This window comes from Anopheles stephensi, chromosome 2, assembly GCF_013141755.1.
Source record: "Anopheles stephensi strain Indian chromosome 2, UCI_ANSTEP_V1.0, whole genome shotgun sequence".
Classification (NCBI taxonomy): domain Eukaryota; kingdom Metazoa; phylum Arthropoda; class Insecta; order Diptera; family Culicidae; genus Anopheles; species Anopheles stephensi.
This window is the reverse complement of record NC_050202.1, coordinates 31,486,316-31,498,893: the sequence shown is the minus strand read 5'-3', so window position 1 is coordinate 31,498,893 and position 12,578 is coordinate 31,486,316. Positions and strand designations below refer to the sequence as shown.

The 12,578-nt window shown below is 44.7% G+C and overlaps 1 protein-coding gene across 1 annotated transcript; it reads left to right on the top strand.

Annotated features, from left to right (window-relative positions):
- Window positions 1-3,501: 3,501 nt before the first annotated feature.
- LOC118503175 lies at window positions 3,502-4,802 on the top strand. Its single transcript, XM_036036147.1, has 2 exons — window positions 3,502-3,873; window positions 3,947-4,802. The coding sequence occupies exons 1-2, from the start codon at window positions 3,658-3,660 to the stop codon at window positions 4,553-4,555; spliced, it is 825 nt and encodes a 274-aa protein (XP_035892040.1). The 5' UTR covers window positions 3,502-3,657; the 3' UTR covers window positions 4,556-4,802.
- Window positions 4,803-12,578: the final 7,776 nt, after the last annotated feature.

Sequence of the window (12,578 nt, the reverse complement as noted above, 5' to 3'; positions counted from 1 at the left end):
CGAAAAGTTTGGTCGCCAGCTGATAATCTTTGCGATAATGGCCGTCGAAGGATTTGTAAAATGTGTGTTTGGATTTGATTTATTGTGTACCTGCTATCAGCTTCCACGATAAGGATAAAAGTGCGATAACGCAGCAAAATGCGATTGGAAAAATTAAAACAAATGTTTAGGGAAGACCCATTTTGCAACCGCTATAGAATAAAAATACATCATCAATCCACCAAGAGCACGAAGAGCTTTTAAGCTTCAAATTTTATTTTCTTATCTAACCTCAGATAAAGTTCTTATAAAAATTGGTTTGTTTAGATGAATTTTATCTACTCCTTGTTCACAAAAAGATTATTGCAACTTTGGGAAATTTTCACCATTTTCCCTAACGTAAACATCATCATCACACACGGCGGACTGTGTTGTGTGGTATATTCCAATTCATTTTTGGACCCGGCGATATCGCGATGGTTGATAATAACCCATTTATAGATATCAGTATTGGGAATAACCTGAATTGATGTACATGTCACTACATGGATCGAACTGATGTTGTAGTTTGCTGGCTCGGTGGCTCGATGGACCTTGTCAATGAACCAACGCTCAATTACAGCAACGTCACTCGGGAAGTGTCATCTTGCTGGAACATGGTCAAAACTAAGGTCAGCGATCGTCATCGAATCAATCTCGGTAACTCATACGCAGCCGACAACGACGACACCACCTGTCTGGCGGGAAGTCACTCCAGTGCAACTGCTTCAAGGTCCGCCGGTATTCGTCACTCTGGTACGAGACGCAATACTGTTGAGGGCGGCAGTGCATCAAAAACCCTCGAACCCTTCAACCGTGTACACCAAAATAAAACTCACGGTTAGGTGCAATAGTCTTAAAGGAATAGATTGACCCTACCAATTTAGACGCCGGTTATCAGCCATGTGCGTTTTACAAACCAACGCGTGCTAAAGTTGGATTTCCCTGTGTGTTACAATCGGGAGCGATAAACCTGGCAGCAAGCTTGATTAAACCTTTATGAATGTTACATGATTTGACGTAATAACTCGTTTCTGATTTTTATTACAACTACCTCGTTAAATTTAGCTCATAAACTTCGTGAGATATGCATAAGTGCGATGAGTGGCTTTTTAAGTTTAGTTTGAGTGGCTTTTTAAGAACGGATGGTATGTGAAGTCCATTGATACATGAAACAGACCCTCGCTCAAAACAGGACTTGGATGAATGAAATTTGGTTTACCGAACTACAATCAACGGACCAGCCGAGCGAACTTAGTTTAAAATAGTAATGGGTCATACGACTCTTTCTACACATTGGCCCGGAGTCGAGTTCTTTTCTTTGCCAAACTATTTGCCAAACTATAATGCCAAAAATTTGACATTGATACAAATTTTTGGGGGTAAAGTTTTTTGTTTTTCTCGCATCAGGAACCTGTTGTTGGCCTGGCCGTATTGCTTAAAATTAGGCTGCAAAATAGAGTTACCAACTAGTTAAAGGCGCGTAGGTAGGGTAGACGCGTAGTAGGTCTACCCGAACCTACCCGGTTGGAGCCATCGATAAACGATCCGGAATCGTTCGGGTCGACCCGTGAATGCAACCAGTCTGAGTCGACCCGTGAGTTCGACGAGTTCGGTTGAATCCATGAGTCGTCCCGAAATCGCTACAGGTCAACCCGAACTCATTGCACCCACGGGTCGACCCAAACCTATGGGTCGCACTCGAGTTTGCTCTGCTGCACTTACGCGTCTACTCGAACTCGTTGCAACTACTGGTTGAACTCGATTCCTATAGAAAAGAACTCGACTCCGGGCCAATGTGTAGAAAGAGTCGTATGACCCATTACTATTTTAAACTAAGTTCGCTCGGTTGGTCCGTTGATTGTAGTTCGGTAAACCAAATTTCATTCATCCAAGTCCTGTTTTGAGCGAGGGTCTGTTTCATGTATCAATGGACTTCACATACCATCCGTTCTTGGAGCGTGTTTTTCTTGTGTTCTTCCATGGTTAAGTGGAGTCAGTAATCCTCTAGAATTCTACTATACGATTCGCTCGGCAGAATTCAAAAAATACCTCAGGAAGGTAGTCCACACAAAATCATAGAAGAATATCTATGTCATGATATACGAGGCCGCAGCCACATGCTTTGGAGTCGACTAGTCCTGGAGATGCGAAATGGTTAGACCTAAACCTAAACATCAGGCGAATGAACGCACCATCTTCGGAGATGCAATGGAACCAGGACTTCAAGGGCACTTGGGGAGTGATCGAATATAGAAACCTCCCGAGCACATCTATGTCCCACATACTCTGTCACCGAGCCGTGCAGAGAAACTCTGGGTAGCGCATGTGCTCGTGAGATAGGATCTCTTCTTCCTTGGCACTACAACAACCTAGAAAGGTCTCGTCCTGCCATTTCTGGCTTTCTGTGACTTCATTTTACCCCAGGTAAAGTAATCAGCCCTGCGTACGGGGAGGCGGTCTAGATAGGAGTTGAACCCCGGTCCAGCCGTGTGAAGACCGGCGCCATTATTGCATCGGTCACCGGACCTCTCCCGTGAGGTAGGAAAGGCCTATCAAAAAGAGATCCTTTCAATGCCCCTCTTTTTGTCCAACTGGTTTGCCTTTCATTGCCAAGAACACCGCAATGTCCGGACAACCAAATAAGAGATATTAGGAAAGATATTTCAAACAAGGAGCTTAAGACCTTTAAATTTTATTTCACGAAGTACTCTGAGCTCTTAATAGGCTTCACCGATTTTAGGGCGCTTAAGCTGTCGAAGAAGATTACATACTCCTCTGTAGAACTAACACTTATGATCAACAAGGCGTATCAGATTGCTGCGAGCTTCGCTACATAGATTAAGAATGTTGGGCGTAGTTGGAAAAATGCTTCGGATTCTATGTTTTATAGGCCAAAACCGATGTCCTGCTCTGACGAGGATCCGTCTGTATAAAATTGGTTTCTGTTCAAATGGCCATACTTTTCCACAAAAATGCTGAGAATATTTATCCTGCTAAGATCTTCGGAGATAGACTTCGTTTCCGCTTTCAACGAAGTTTCTTCTGTAAAGCACCCTGGCATGCTGTCACGATTTACATTTTCTGGAGTTCCAGGGTGCACCAATCTTTTCAGTCTGTTCTTGATGTCCTTTCAATTAAATAGGCTACAATTTAGTAACAAAACCCGATTTTCACCAATGAACCACCATCTTATCTCACATCAAACCCATCCCACACGAACCAATTTGACTTGCCTCGATCGAAACTTCTTAAAACTCTCCTCTTCCCATTCTAACAATTTTCCGTCCCCCACTTTCTCCAGCCCCAGCTCACGTGCAGTTTTCTGTCGCCGAACAGTTCCCCTAATCCGCTGTGTGTCCCGTTCGCTTCGAAGTACCCGCTAATACGCCCGTGTTTCTGTGTCAAAAACAAAAACAGGTCAAATCAATCCCACCGAATCATACCCAGTCACAGTCACAGCTAACCCTACTGCAGGCATATACGCTCACACATCGGGACACATTCTGGCGGCAGGGCCCGCTGGAACCTATCGATCCAACAAAGAACTCTACCGCGGAGCACGGATTTTCGGTTCGAGTGTTCCGAACCAGTGTGCCACTCGCTGGCAAAGCACTTTCGTTGCAGCGTGCCTTCGGGATGGACGCGTACGAAGCTGCCGGCTCCAGTGAAGATCCGGAAGTTCGGCAAGCTTTCTCCGATAGCATTCTGCACATACTGAGACCACTCTCGGAGCTGGAGCTACCCGGGATAGATTCTCGGTGTGAAAACAATTCCGATTCTTCTCGAAGTGCGCTATCGGAACCGTTTTCCGATCTGGACGATTCTTACATACTGTTGGATCAGCGGAAAAAGGTAGGCAACAGTTAACTTGTTATCAAAATAGCGTGCGATAATGATTTCTTCCAATATTACCACACTCTTCCAGAAACCGGGTAAAGATGAGGGTGATGACATGATGCTGCTCAATCAATTCACTTCCGAGTTCCGTGAGGTATACGACCAGCTCATCGGTGAGCTTCATGAACGGGAGGAACCACTGCTTCCATCGGACGCAGCTCAAGAGCAAGATTTCGCCCATGAGCTGTCTCTTGAAGATACGAGTAGCGGCTTTAGTCCATCCTTTCAAAGCTTCATCGATGAGATGCTGCTCAAATGTGACCTCAAGTACCATCTGGACGAGAAGAAAAAGCGACACGATCAGCATCGTCGCAAACATCGCCGGGTGCGAAAGGTTCAGCCTACCGTACCGAAGGACGCACTGGAACCGGCCGAACGGGACTCCCTGTCCGGGGTGTGGCGTATGCTCGACGCTGTCTCCGAACCGAACGGATTTCCCATCACCGAAGGACAGTACGATCTGTACGAGGACGAGCGGTTCGAGTGGTTACTGCGGGAGAAGCTTCCCTGGCAGCGGATGGAAGTGTCCCGCAAGAAGTGCGAACAGTGGCTCAAGATGGGCCCCGGCAACGCCAAAACGCCGGACGAAAAACGATCCCGCCAGTCCCATCGGCCATCGAGCCATCGGCGTATGTGAAAGCCTTTCCCGACCGTGGATAAACAGCATTTACCGACCAGTATTATGTATCCCGTGTGCCACTGTGAGCGGTTGAGCGAGAAGATGCTCGTCTCGGCGTCCATTGAATCGTTCGACGGTGCGTTCCTATTCAAGATCGAAATCGCATTCACAATCTGCTTACGATGTTGCCGTGCTGAAGCACAATGAGGAAATGTGCACAAAGCGATACACTTGCCATAAGTCAACCGGATGCTGCTGATGCACCCGTAAAGGATAATAATAAAAGAAAATATTACGATACTCAATAGGATGTGCCATTCATTTCTTGTCGCTCGTGTGGTGCAAAATGCAAATGCACAGAACGGGTAAATCGAATGGAACAAATTTGCCCGAGAAAGGACTTAAGTTTTTTTTGTTAGTTCGTTACCAAAGAAGTCAGAGTAGAAGTAATGTGATCGATACCAAAATAAGAAAACCGGACATTGGAGCGGAAGAGCCGATTTATTTAGTTATATATATTCTTAGACTAAACTTTTTACGACATATTTTGAATGTGTGTTTTGAAGAATGAGAAGGAACAATTAAATAGTTTTTTGCAATGTAAAGGACTGTTGAAAGTTATAAACGCACACTATTCATTATTTAAGAGTTTGAACCCTTCTCTTTTTGTATTACATATTTCAGAAAGGATGGATGACTGAAACACGCCTGACATTCATGGAAAAGAATAACTAGCGTCATGATAATTCACATCGGTTCTCTAAATAGGGATATTATGACTACTATCCAACGCTCGCTAAATTCAGTAAAACCATTCAGACATGGACAGAGCTCTAATGGGTTTTGGATATATCTGTTCTGAAGACTGAAGGTAATGCCTTTGCATTTTGCAAAAAAGTCATTCTGATAACTATGTGGAGTTGCTAAACACTGCAGTCAAGCCTTGGAATGGTAGACCGTATGTACAGCCTCAAGATTAGAGCTCTTGCCATACCTCTGCAAAAAATCTAAAAAGCTTGTCTGAAAATAGCTACACCAACCACCAGTCCAAATTGTTGGCCACTAAATCCACCTAACATAAACCCCAGAGATTATTTCACACATGGTAAGTTGAAAAAATAGCAGTCGCTCATCGAAAAAACAAAAGTCCAATTAATGAATAAACTTAAGAAATGTTTTGAAGTTCTTCCAATAGATATAGCATGTTCCTGGAGAGATAGTAGACAGGTCGAGGTTCCGTAGCAGGATTAAAGCTTCGAGGAGCTTTTAAGGAGGTGCTTGGCGTCGATGATATCCTGACGCTGGCCAAAGCCGGAAGCATTCGAATGCTGGGGTACTTGATGAGGTTGCCAGACTCATGCTACTCGAAGGTACTCGTCAGCAGTCCGTTTGGTATGAATGGTAAAGGAGCACCACGATCTCGCTAGCTAGACAAAGGAGGAAAATAGCAATGGGTAAAGTTCTATAAGGACAGTCACGTAGTAACACGGGAAGGCCCATGAAGCTGGATTCCGGTGTCATCGTGTGATATTCCTCGATTGAAGAAGAAGAAGTGCAAATAAGCATATCCAAGTTCCATTCGGGTGCGATAGACCAACATTAAGATGCAGAGTTGTCGTAGATTTGTTCTCTCGATAGATCAGGATATTGAATTAGCAGAAAACGGCCTCAGATCGTCAGCGATACCTTGCCCCAGGCCAAGACTGCAAAGTGTCGTCTTTTCTATCATTAGATTTAATGATTTAATGACGACACCACTCCACGGCTTAATAACTTTAAACACTACGTACTGAAAAAGTGACACTTGTCTTTAAAATGCATAATGCATTTGATGTGCATTAATTAAAGAGATTGTATTGTATATTGTCCCATTTTTGGATTTTAATTTTCCACCATATATTTTTTTACCTCCTCCCTGGAGAACCCAACCCCGGAGAACAATACTCCGTTCTGTACAAATGTTTTCATGTTCCATTCAATTATCAAACCATAACATACTCATAAAGGGAACAAGAAGCATAGAAGAAAAACCCTCACCCGGTTTAACTGTCATTACCATGGTCACGCATTTCCGACACCTGACGACCGCTGCATAACCACTAACGATACCATTCAACCGATTCACTCTCTTCTGGTAAACAAAAGGGCTTTAATTAATCACGCGATCAATAGGAAGTTGCTGCACGTGCTGCAACCAACACACACACACACACACATACCAATGTCGATCGATGAAGCATGCTTAAACTCGTACGTCGATACAGCAGTCGAGGCTTTCCTGTAAAGCCAAGCGAAGGAAGCGTTACCGACTTGTACCTATCAAAATTAATTAAACGAAAACTTTACATTCACTCCACCTTGTGCCCCAACAGTGCTGCCTGGGGATGGTATAAAGCGTTGCGCTCGTGGTGTTTGTTTTAAAACCTTTGTCAAGGACTGCTGTCACAGTGCAAGACACCCGGATGATGATGGCGTGAATGTTGTTCTACGTGTCCTAAACCGCAACAGCACGTGGGACGAGCGTGCGTGCAAACCCGTGTTTGTCTGTTGTCGACTTGACGAAGGAACCGTGTTGCCAATCGATGGGGGCCAAGAGTATAATCCATCTAGGTAGTGGTGGTATCAGCAGTACCGGGATACAGGCACCGGCCATAAACTCCGGATCCAACACGTAAACATGACTCCTGTCCTCTTTACTCTCCTGTTAAGCACGCCACGCCTAAGCTAGTATGAACGCGGTGCGAAAGGGACAAAATGGTGAAGCGCTCTGCCACCAAGGTTCACCTTCCTGCTGGGATGCATTAACGTGGGACGGAACGTTCGTCAGCACTTCGACTTCCGGTCCCACGGTTAGGGGGTAGCCATTTTTACGAGCACTTGTAGCGTCCCGTCCACGCCCGAAAGCCTACCTTGTACACTAAGCGTGCTGGTGTACTCACTCGCCAGCCCAGTGATAAAATATATATCAGCAACGCCACACCAGCAGCAGCACGAGCGAAACTCCGGCTCCAAAACTCTTGTTTCGTTTCATAAATTTAATCAAAACTAATGACAACGGCATTAGTATGCCAAGTCAGATTTTACCAATTAATTCAGCGCTGCGTCTCCTGGCTGGCCACTTTCGGTAGCATCGTGTACGTTTGGAACGGTCCGGAGCCGGCAACGTCCGGATTCCTTCTCACCCTCCCTCTGGAAACTATTTTGCACGGGGATGGAAAATCACACCCTTCCCCAGACGTTGACCCCCTTGCTCTGAAATGGGGAAAGTTTCGACCAACAAAAAAAAAACGGCGCACACACAAGGAACAGGGACAAAAACTCGAGCGCACAGTGCACAAGCTAATGATTGTTTCGTAAATTCGGGAACACGCAAAACGATCTCTTCCTTCGCCGAGCAGAACCGGTGCAGTGCAGCGGGTGTTGCAAATGTGTTGCATCCCGTACAACAATCCGACACGGTTGATCGATGGAACACGTCACTCTCGCTGCCACCCTAGCACCGCTCCGAAGCTGTGCACAAACAGCGGAAACATTTCATTTGTCAACGCGGCCCGGAAAAGCAGCATTTCGGGATGGTTAAAAGAAAAGCGTTCACTTCCGGGCGTTAAAGTGGGCAGCTTGCTGGTAATTAGCGAGCGCGGAAATTTATTCATTCGTATCTCATGTTCAGCAGGGGAGCAGGAGAGCTATTGCTATGTTTTGGTGTAGGGGTGGAGAAATAGTAAAATTTTGGGGAGCAGAGAAGGCAAACTTTCAAAAGTCGGAGAAATGAATAACTTTAAATGGTTCTTCAGATTAAAAAAAAATAACATCTGCATAAAATAGCAGAAAAAAATTATATTAATGCGTTAGTGGTGTCACCAAAATAAGGTACAGACACTAATGCGGTAATAAGGGAACAAGAATACATAATAAAAATAGAAAAATAAATAAAAATCAGCCGTTTACTAATGAGACATGGGTATGATACAAATGTAAAGTAACATAGGAAGATAGAATCGACTTAGATTTTAGAGAAGAAAAACAAATATATTTTTCAAACTAATCAAGAAATTAATCTATAATTATAAAAGACAATATAGTCCCTAACAAAACTAAACGAACACCTGTTTTTTTAGAATAAAATAAAAACTGTAGGAATTAGCTAAAACTGTCACTTCAACAATTTATTTTGGCACCTGCAAAATTACTCCATACTTTACGAACACCTGCGGAAAATATTTTCTCTCCGCTATTGCAATGGTTTTAAAAATCGTTCAAAAATAGAAGTAGCTTAAGACAACTTTTTTAACGTAAATATATTTTTGAAGTAGTTGAGTAAGCGGTTTTAGCTCACTGTCATACAGTTTTTATGGGGAAGACACGATTTTTTCATATTTTGATTTTTAGTATTTTTGATATCGCATATATTCATTCGAATTTTTTATGAAATAAGGCATTTTAAATGACAACCTTTTAAATAATATATTTGTATTGGATATGCAATACCCACAAGCATTGATAGAAATTGATAAGCAAAGCAAAAAGATGGCAAATATCGGACATACATTGCTTTACATGGGTATAGAAAATCGAGAACCTAGTGTAAAAATAAGGCACTCTGTTTTTCAGAAAGGTTTAATGTAACAGAATGTTGGAAAAATATAACAAAATGTATCCCACTAACCAAGTCGGCTAGAAACACTACAAACATACATTACCAGAACTAACATCGACCTGCAACAACTGACCAGGACCCGGACCAATACCAATCACCAGGATCCGGACAAGATACCAGCACTATCACCACATCTACACGGATGGCTCCGTTAATCGGGAGTCAGCCAGCTGTGGAATCCATTCTTACCACGTCTTTTCCGCCGAAGCAAATACTAACCAACTTGCCACCGGCGAAGGTCTTCGGACCGACATTCCATACGTTATCTTTACCGACAGTTTTGTGTCTTTGGTTTCCGGTAGCCGATAGTCGTGATATAACATAAAAACGGAACTGATACTAACACGCTACAATTAAAACATTGATCAGGCCGATAAGACACAATGTATTCTACCACGAAATCACAAAGTGAAAACGTGGACCGCTTGTCCCGAGGACCGTTAGAGAACAGAATCCTTGTTGCACGCCAGGCTCCCGTCCATTGCCCCTGGCAACGTTACCCAGGCCTACCGCTCTCACAAACACATCAATACGCTGGCAGTAATCCAGGGAACGGCAGGCCGGGTCACAACAGACAGTGCCAGTGTTCTAACCTCTCTCGAACAAGTCATCAACACATCCAACTCCTTGATGACATCCCTTCATCATCTGCAATAGTTTTTTGTTGGATGCCAGGTCCAGCACTAAAGCAAAAAGTTGTCCAACACTGGGTCTAGGCACAACCTAGACCTCTCCACAAAGCTCCGCTCCATCAAGCACAACATCACAGCCATCATTCTATCTGCAGGTTATCAAAACATCAGGACTATACCTGTCATTCGATTTGACATAATCGATTCTACATGACGCAGTTCAATCAGTGCTCTGCAGTCGGAACCTGATAGGAATTCACATTTACTGCCTTTCTCAAACATTAGCTTTCAAGCTCCAGATCTAATCTAAGAAAGGACTGCACACGATCAACACCACGTCGTAAAGTAATAGGGTAAGACAACCTCCAAAATTCCAAAACATTTTAATTGTCGACGTCAGGCTCCACCATCAATTTTACAGCAGGATGACACCAGTGGCGACTGCACACGGAGCGATTCGGAATTGTTTAGGTTGGATAAATGACGGAAGGACAATTGGCAAATGAATCCAGGAGACGGATCAAGAGCAATGAAACATCTACGATGGGTAATGATATGCCATTATCACCCAAGTGAGAAAGGAAGTCGCTTCTCGGAGGCTCGGAGAAGAGCTTCTCGGAACACGCTATTAGCATTGCGCTTGAGATCGAAGGACTTACCGGATCGCCACAGCATGTAAATAGCTCGACCAATGACATCGGCATTGAGTCACTGAGTGACATAAGCAGTCGATCTTCAACAAGGACACACTATCAATTGACATCTTGCATTACAACGTCGGGCAAGCTCACGACGGGCCGCTTCACACATCAGCTGATAGACATTTAATATTATCAGAAAAGCTTCTTGATACCATCAGGGTGTTTTGAAGTTTTGATCTCGTGAGAATAAATCGATAGAATTGGTCAAAATGGGTTGTCAATCTTTTGCTTCTCGAAGTTGCTCCTGGCTAAAACTCTGAAGCACAAGTTTCCTTGTATCCCAGAATGTCCCTAGTTGTGTGTACTCTGTCGCACGCTGCTAACTTCAATCTCCATATTTCCAGGAAACGATACACGCATTGCTACTTCCCCATGTTTGGTCCTTGAAGCTTGCAATAAGTCCCACCCTTAGTTTCATAAAAAATATGCGCAATAAATTCGTCATCTTCACAATCCTCATCAACCATCAGGACAGTAATGCAATCCCAGCATCGATTATGATCATCGCAAACAGGCACAATGATATATGATGTCACCCTAACGATCGCCACTTGACCAATGAAGTGATGCGAACGCGCGAAATAAAAAAAGCACTGAAGCCCCAAAACCATTCATCTAACGAAGAGCTCAACGTACACCGGTCCGTCTTAAGGGCCAGCATTATTCGCGTCCCAAGCTTAATTGAATTGAACCATCACTGACCGCAGATCCGGCCGTCCACGACTGATACCCGAAAGTCCGAATTTTTGTCCGGTCCAGCACGCAACCCTAACACCTAAATGCCTCTTCTTCTAACTAAAACCGTGGCTTACTCTACCAAGATTGTCCGTAAATCCCCCAGTTTTACGACCAGCCGGTTGTCTGCCAACGGCAGCCCAGACTACAGCGGCAGCGAAACGGTGGACGACCGAGGAGCGAGAAAACACTTGCAAAACTTTATGTTAATTGTCATAAAGGATTACAGCTCGTGAAACAAAAGCGTAAAGTTGGAAGACGCCCGGCCAAAAGGTAGTAGTGGTAGTTCCCGCCGAGGAGTGCTTCCGAGAAAGTGGCAGTAGCTCACAAGGTACGCGTCGTCAACCTCAAAGCCTAGCAAAATCTAGGCTCCCTCTCTCTCTCTCTCTCTCTCTGACGAGCTTGGTCCTGGCGGACCGGCTAACGAAAGCAGAAAGCCAACGTAGAGGAAAGAAAAAAGGCGACCACCCGAAACAAGAAAGTGAGTGTTGTAATTTATCTTGATAATTTATGAGGTGTCGTTTCCATCTACCCCGTGCGCCACCGAAGGATCGGAGCTGAAATTGGCCAACTAACGTACACAGACACCACCCACCCAACCAACCACTAAAAGCGGGATTAGGGAACGCTTGCAATGTAACCGCACCAGGAAAATGCCGCCACTCGCCAAGAATTCGGTCTCGTTATACATACGCGCGAACTAACACATCAACCCACACGGATTGGCCACAAGCAACGGCTCCCACTCGGCGGTAATGATCCCAATTTACTTACACACAAGCCGGTCGGTGTTGGTAGTGCACCTGCACTGCATTTTCATCCCAAGAACACGCGGGACATAGCGAGTGCTGTGTGAACTTGTGGTTGTAGTAAAGTTCTCCGAACAGCTGGAAGAACCGAAACCTGGGAAGCAGCTGGGTAGGGAAATCTTTCAACCGTGGAAAGCCTTCTAACTGGCGACGTTTCTTGCGTTCTTCCCTTAAGAGAAGTGCCTTAAGAGGATTAAGAATGCGTTTCTTGGGGGACTTGTTTTTTTTTTGCTAACCATGTTGCATTGGTGCTAAGTTTTTGGTCCGAGATTTGGCCACTGACGGAACAAGGGGACCGGGCCAAACTTTTCCTACCACCGGCCGAGTGTATGCAGCTGCTTTCCCGTTAGCAGGGAAAACCCCAAACCGAATCCGACGAGCCGAGGCACGTTCTTCCGTTTATCTTGGGCCATTTGCAACTTTGCGGCGGTTTGTTCGGGTGCCACTTGCAAGCTTTGCCTTTCCCGTGCGTGGTAAAGGCAGCACGGGCAGTTTGGTTTGCGGGTT

Excerpts from the sequence above, each read along its gene's own strand:
- LOC118503175 (XM_036036147.1), top strand. The coding sequence starts at position 3,658 with ATGGACGCGTACGAAGCTGCCGGCTCCAGTGAAGATCCGGAAGTTCGG. Across the intron at positions 3,874-3,946 it reads TGTTGGATCAGCGGAAAAAG|AAACCGGGTAAAGATGAGGG; the intron begins GTAGGCAACAGT and ends ACACTCTTCCAG.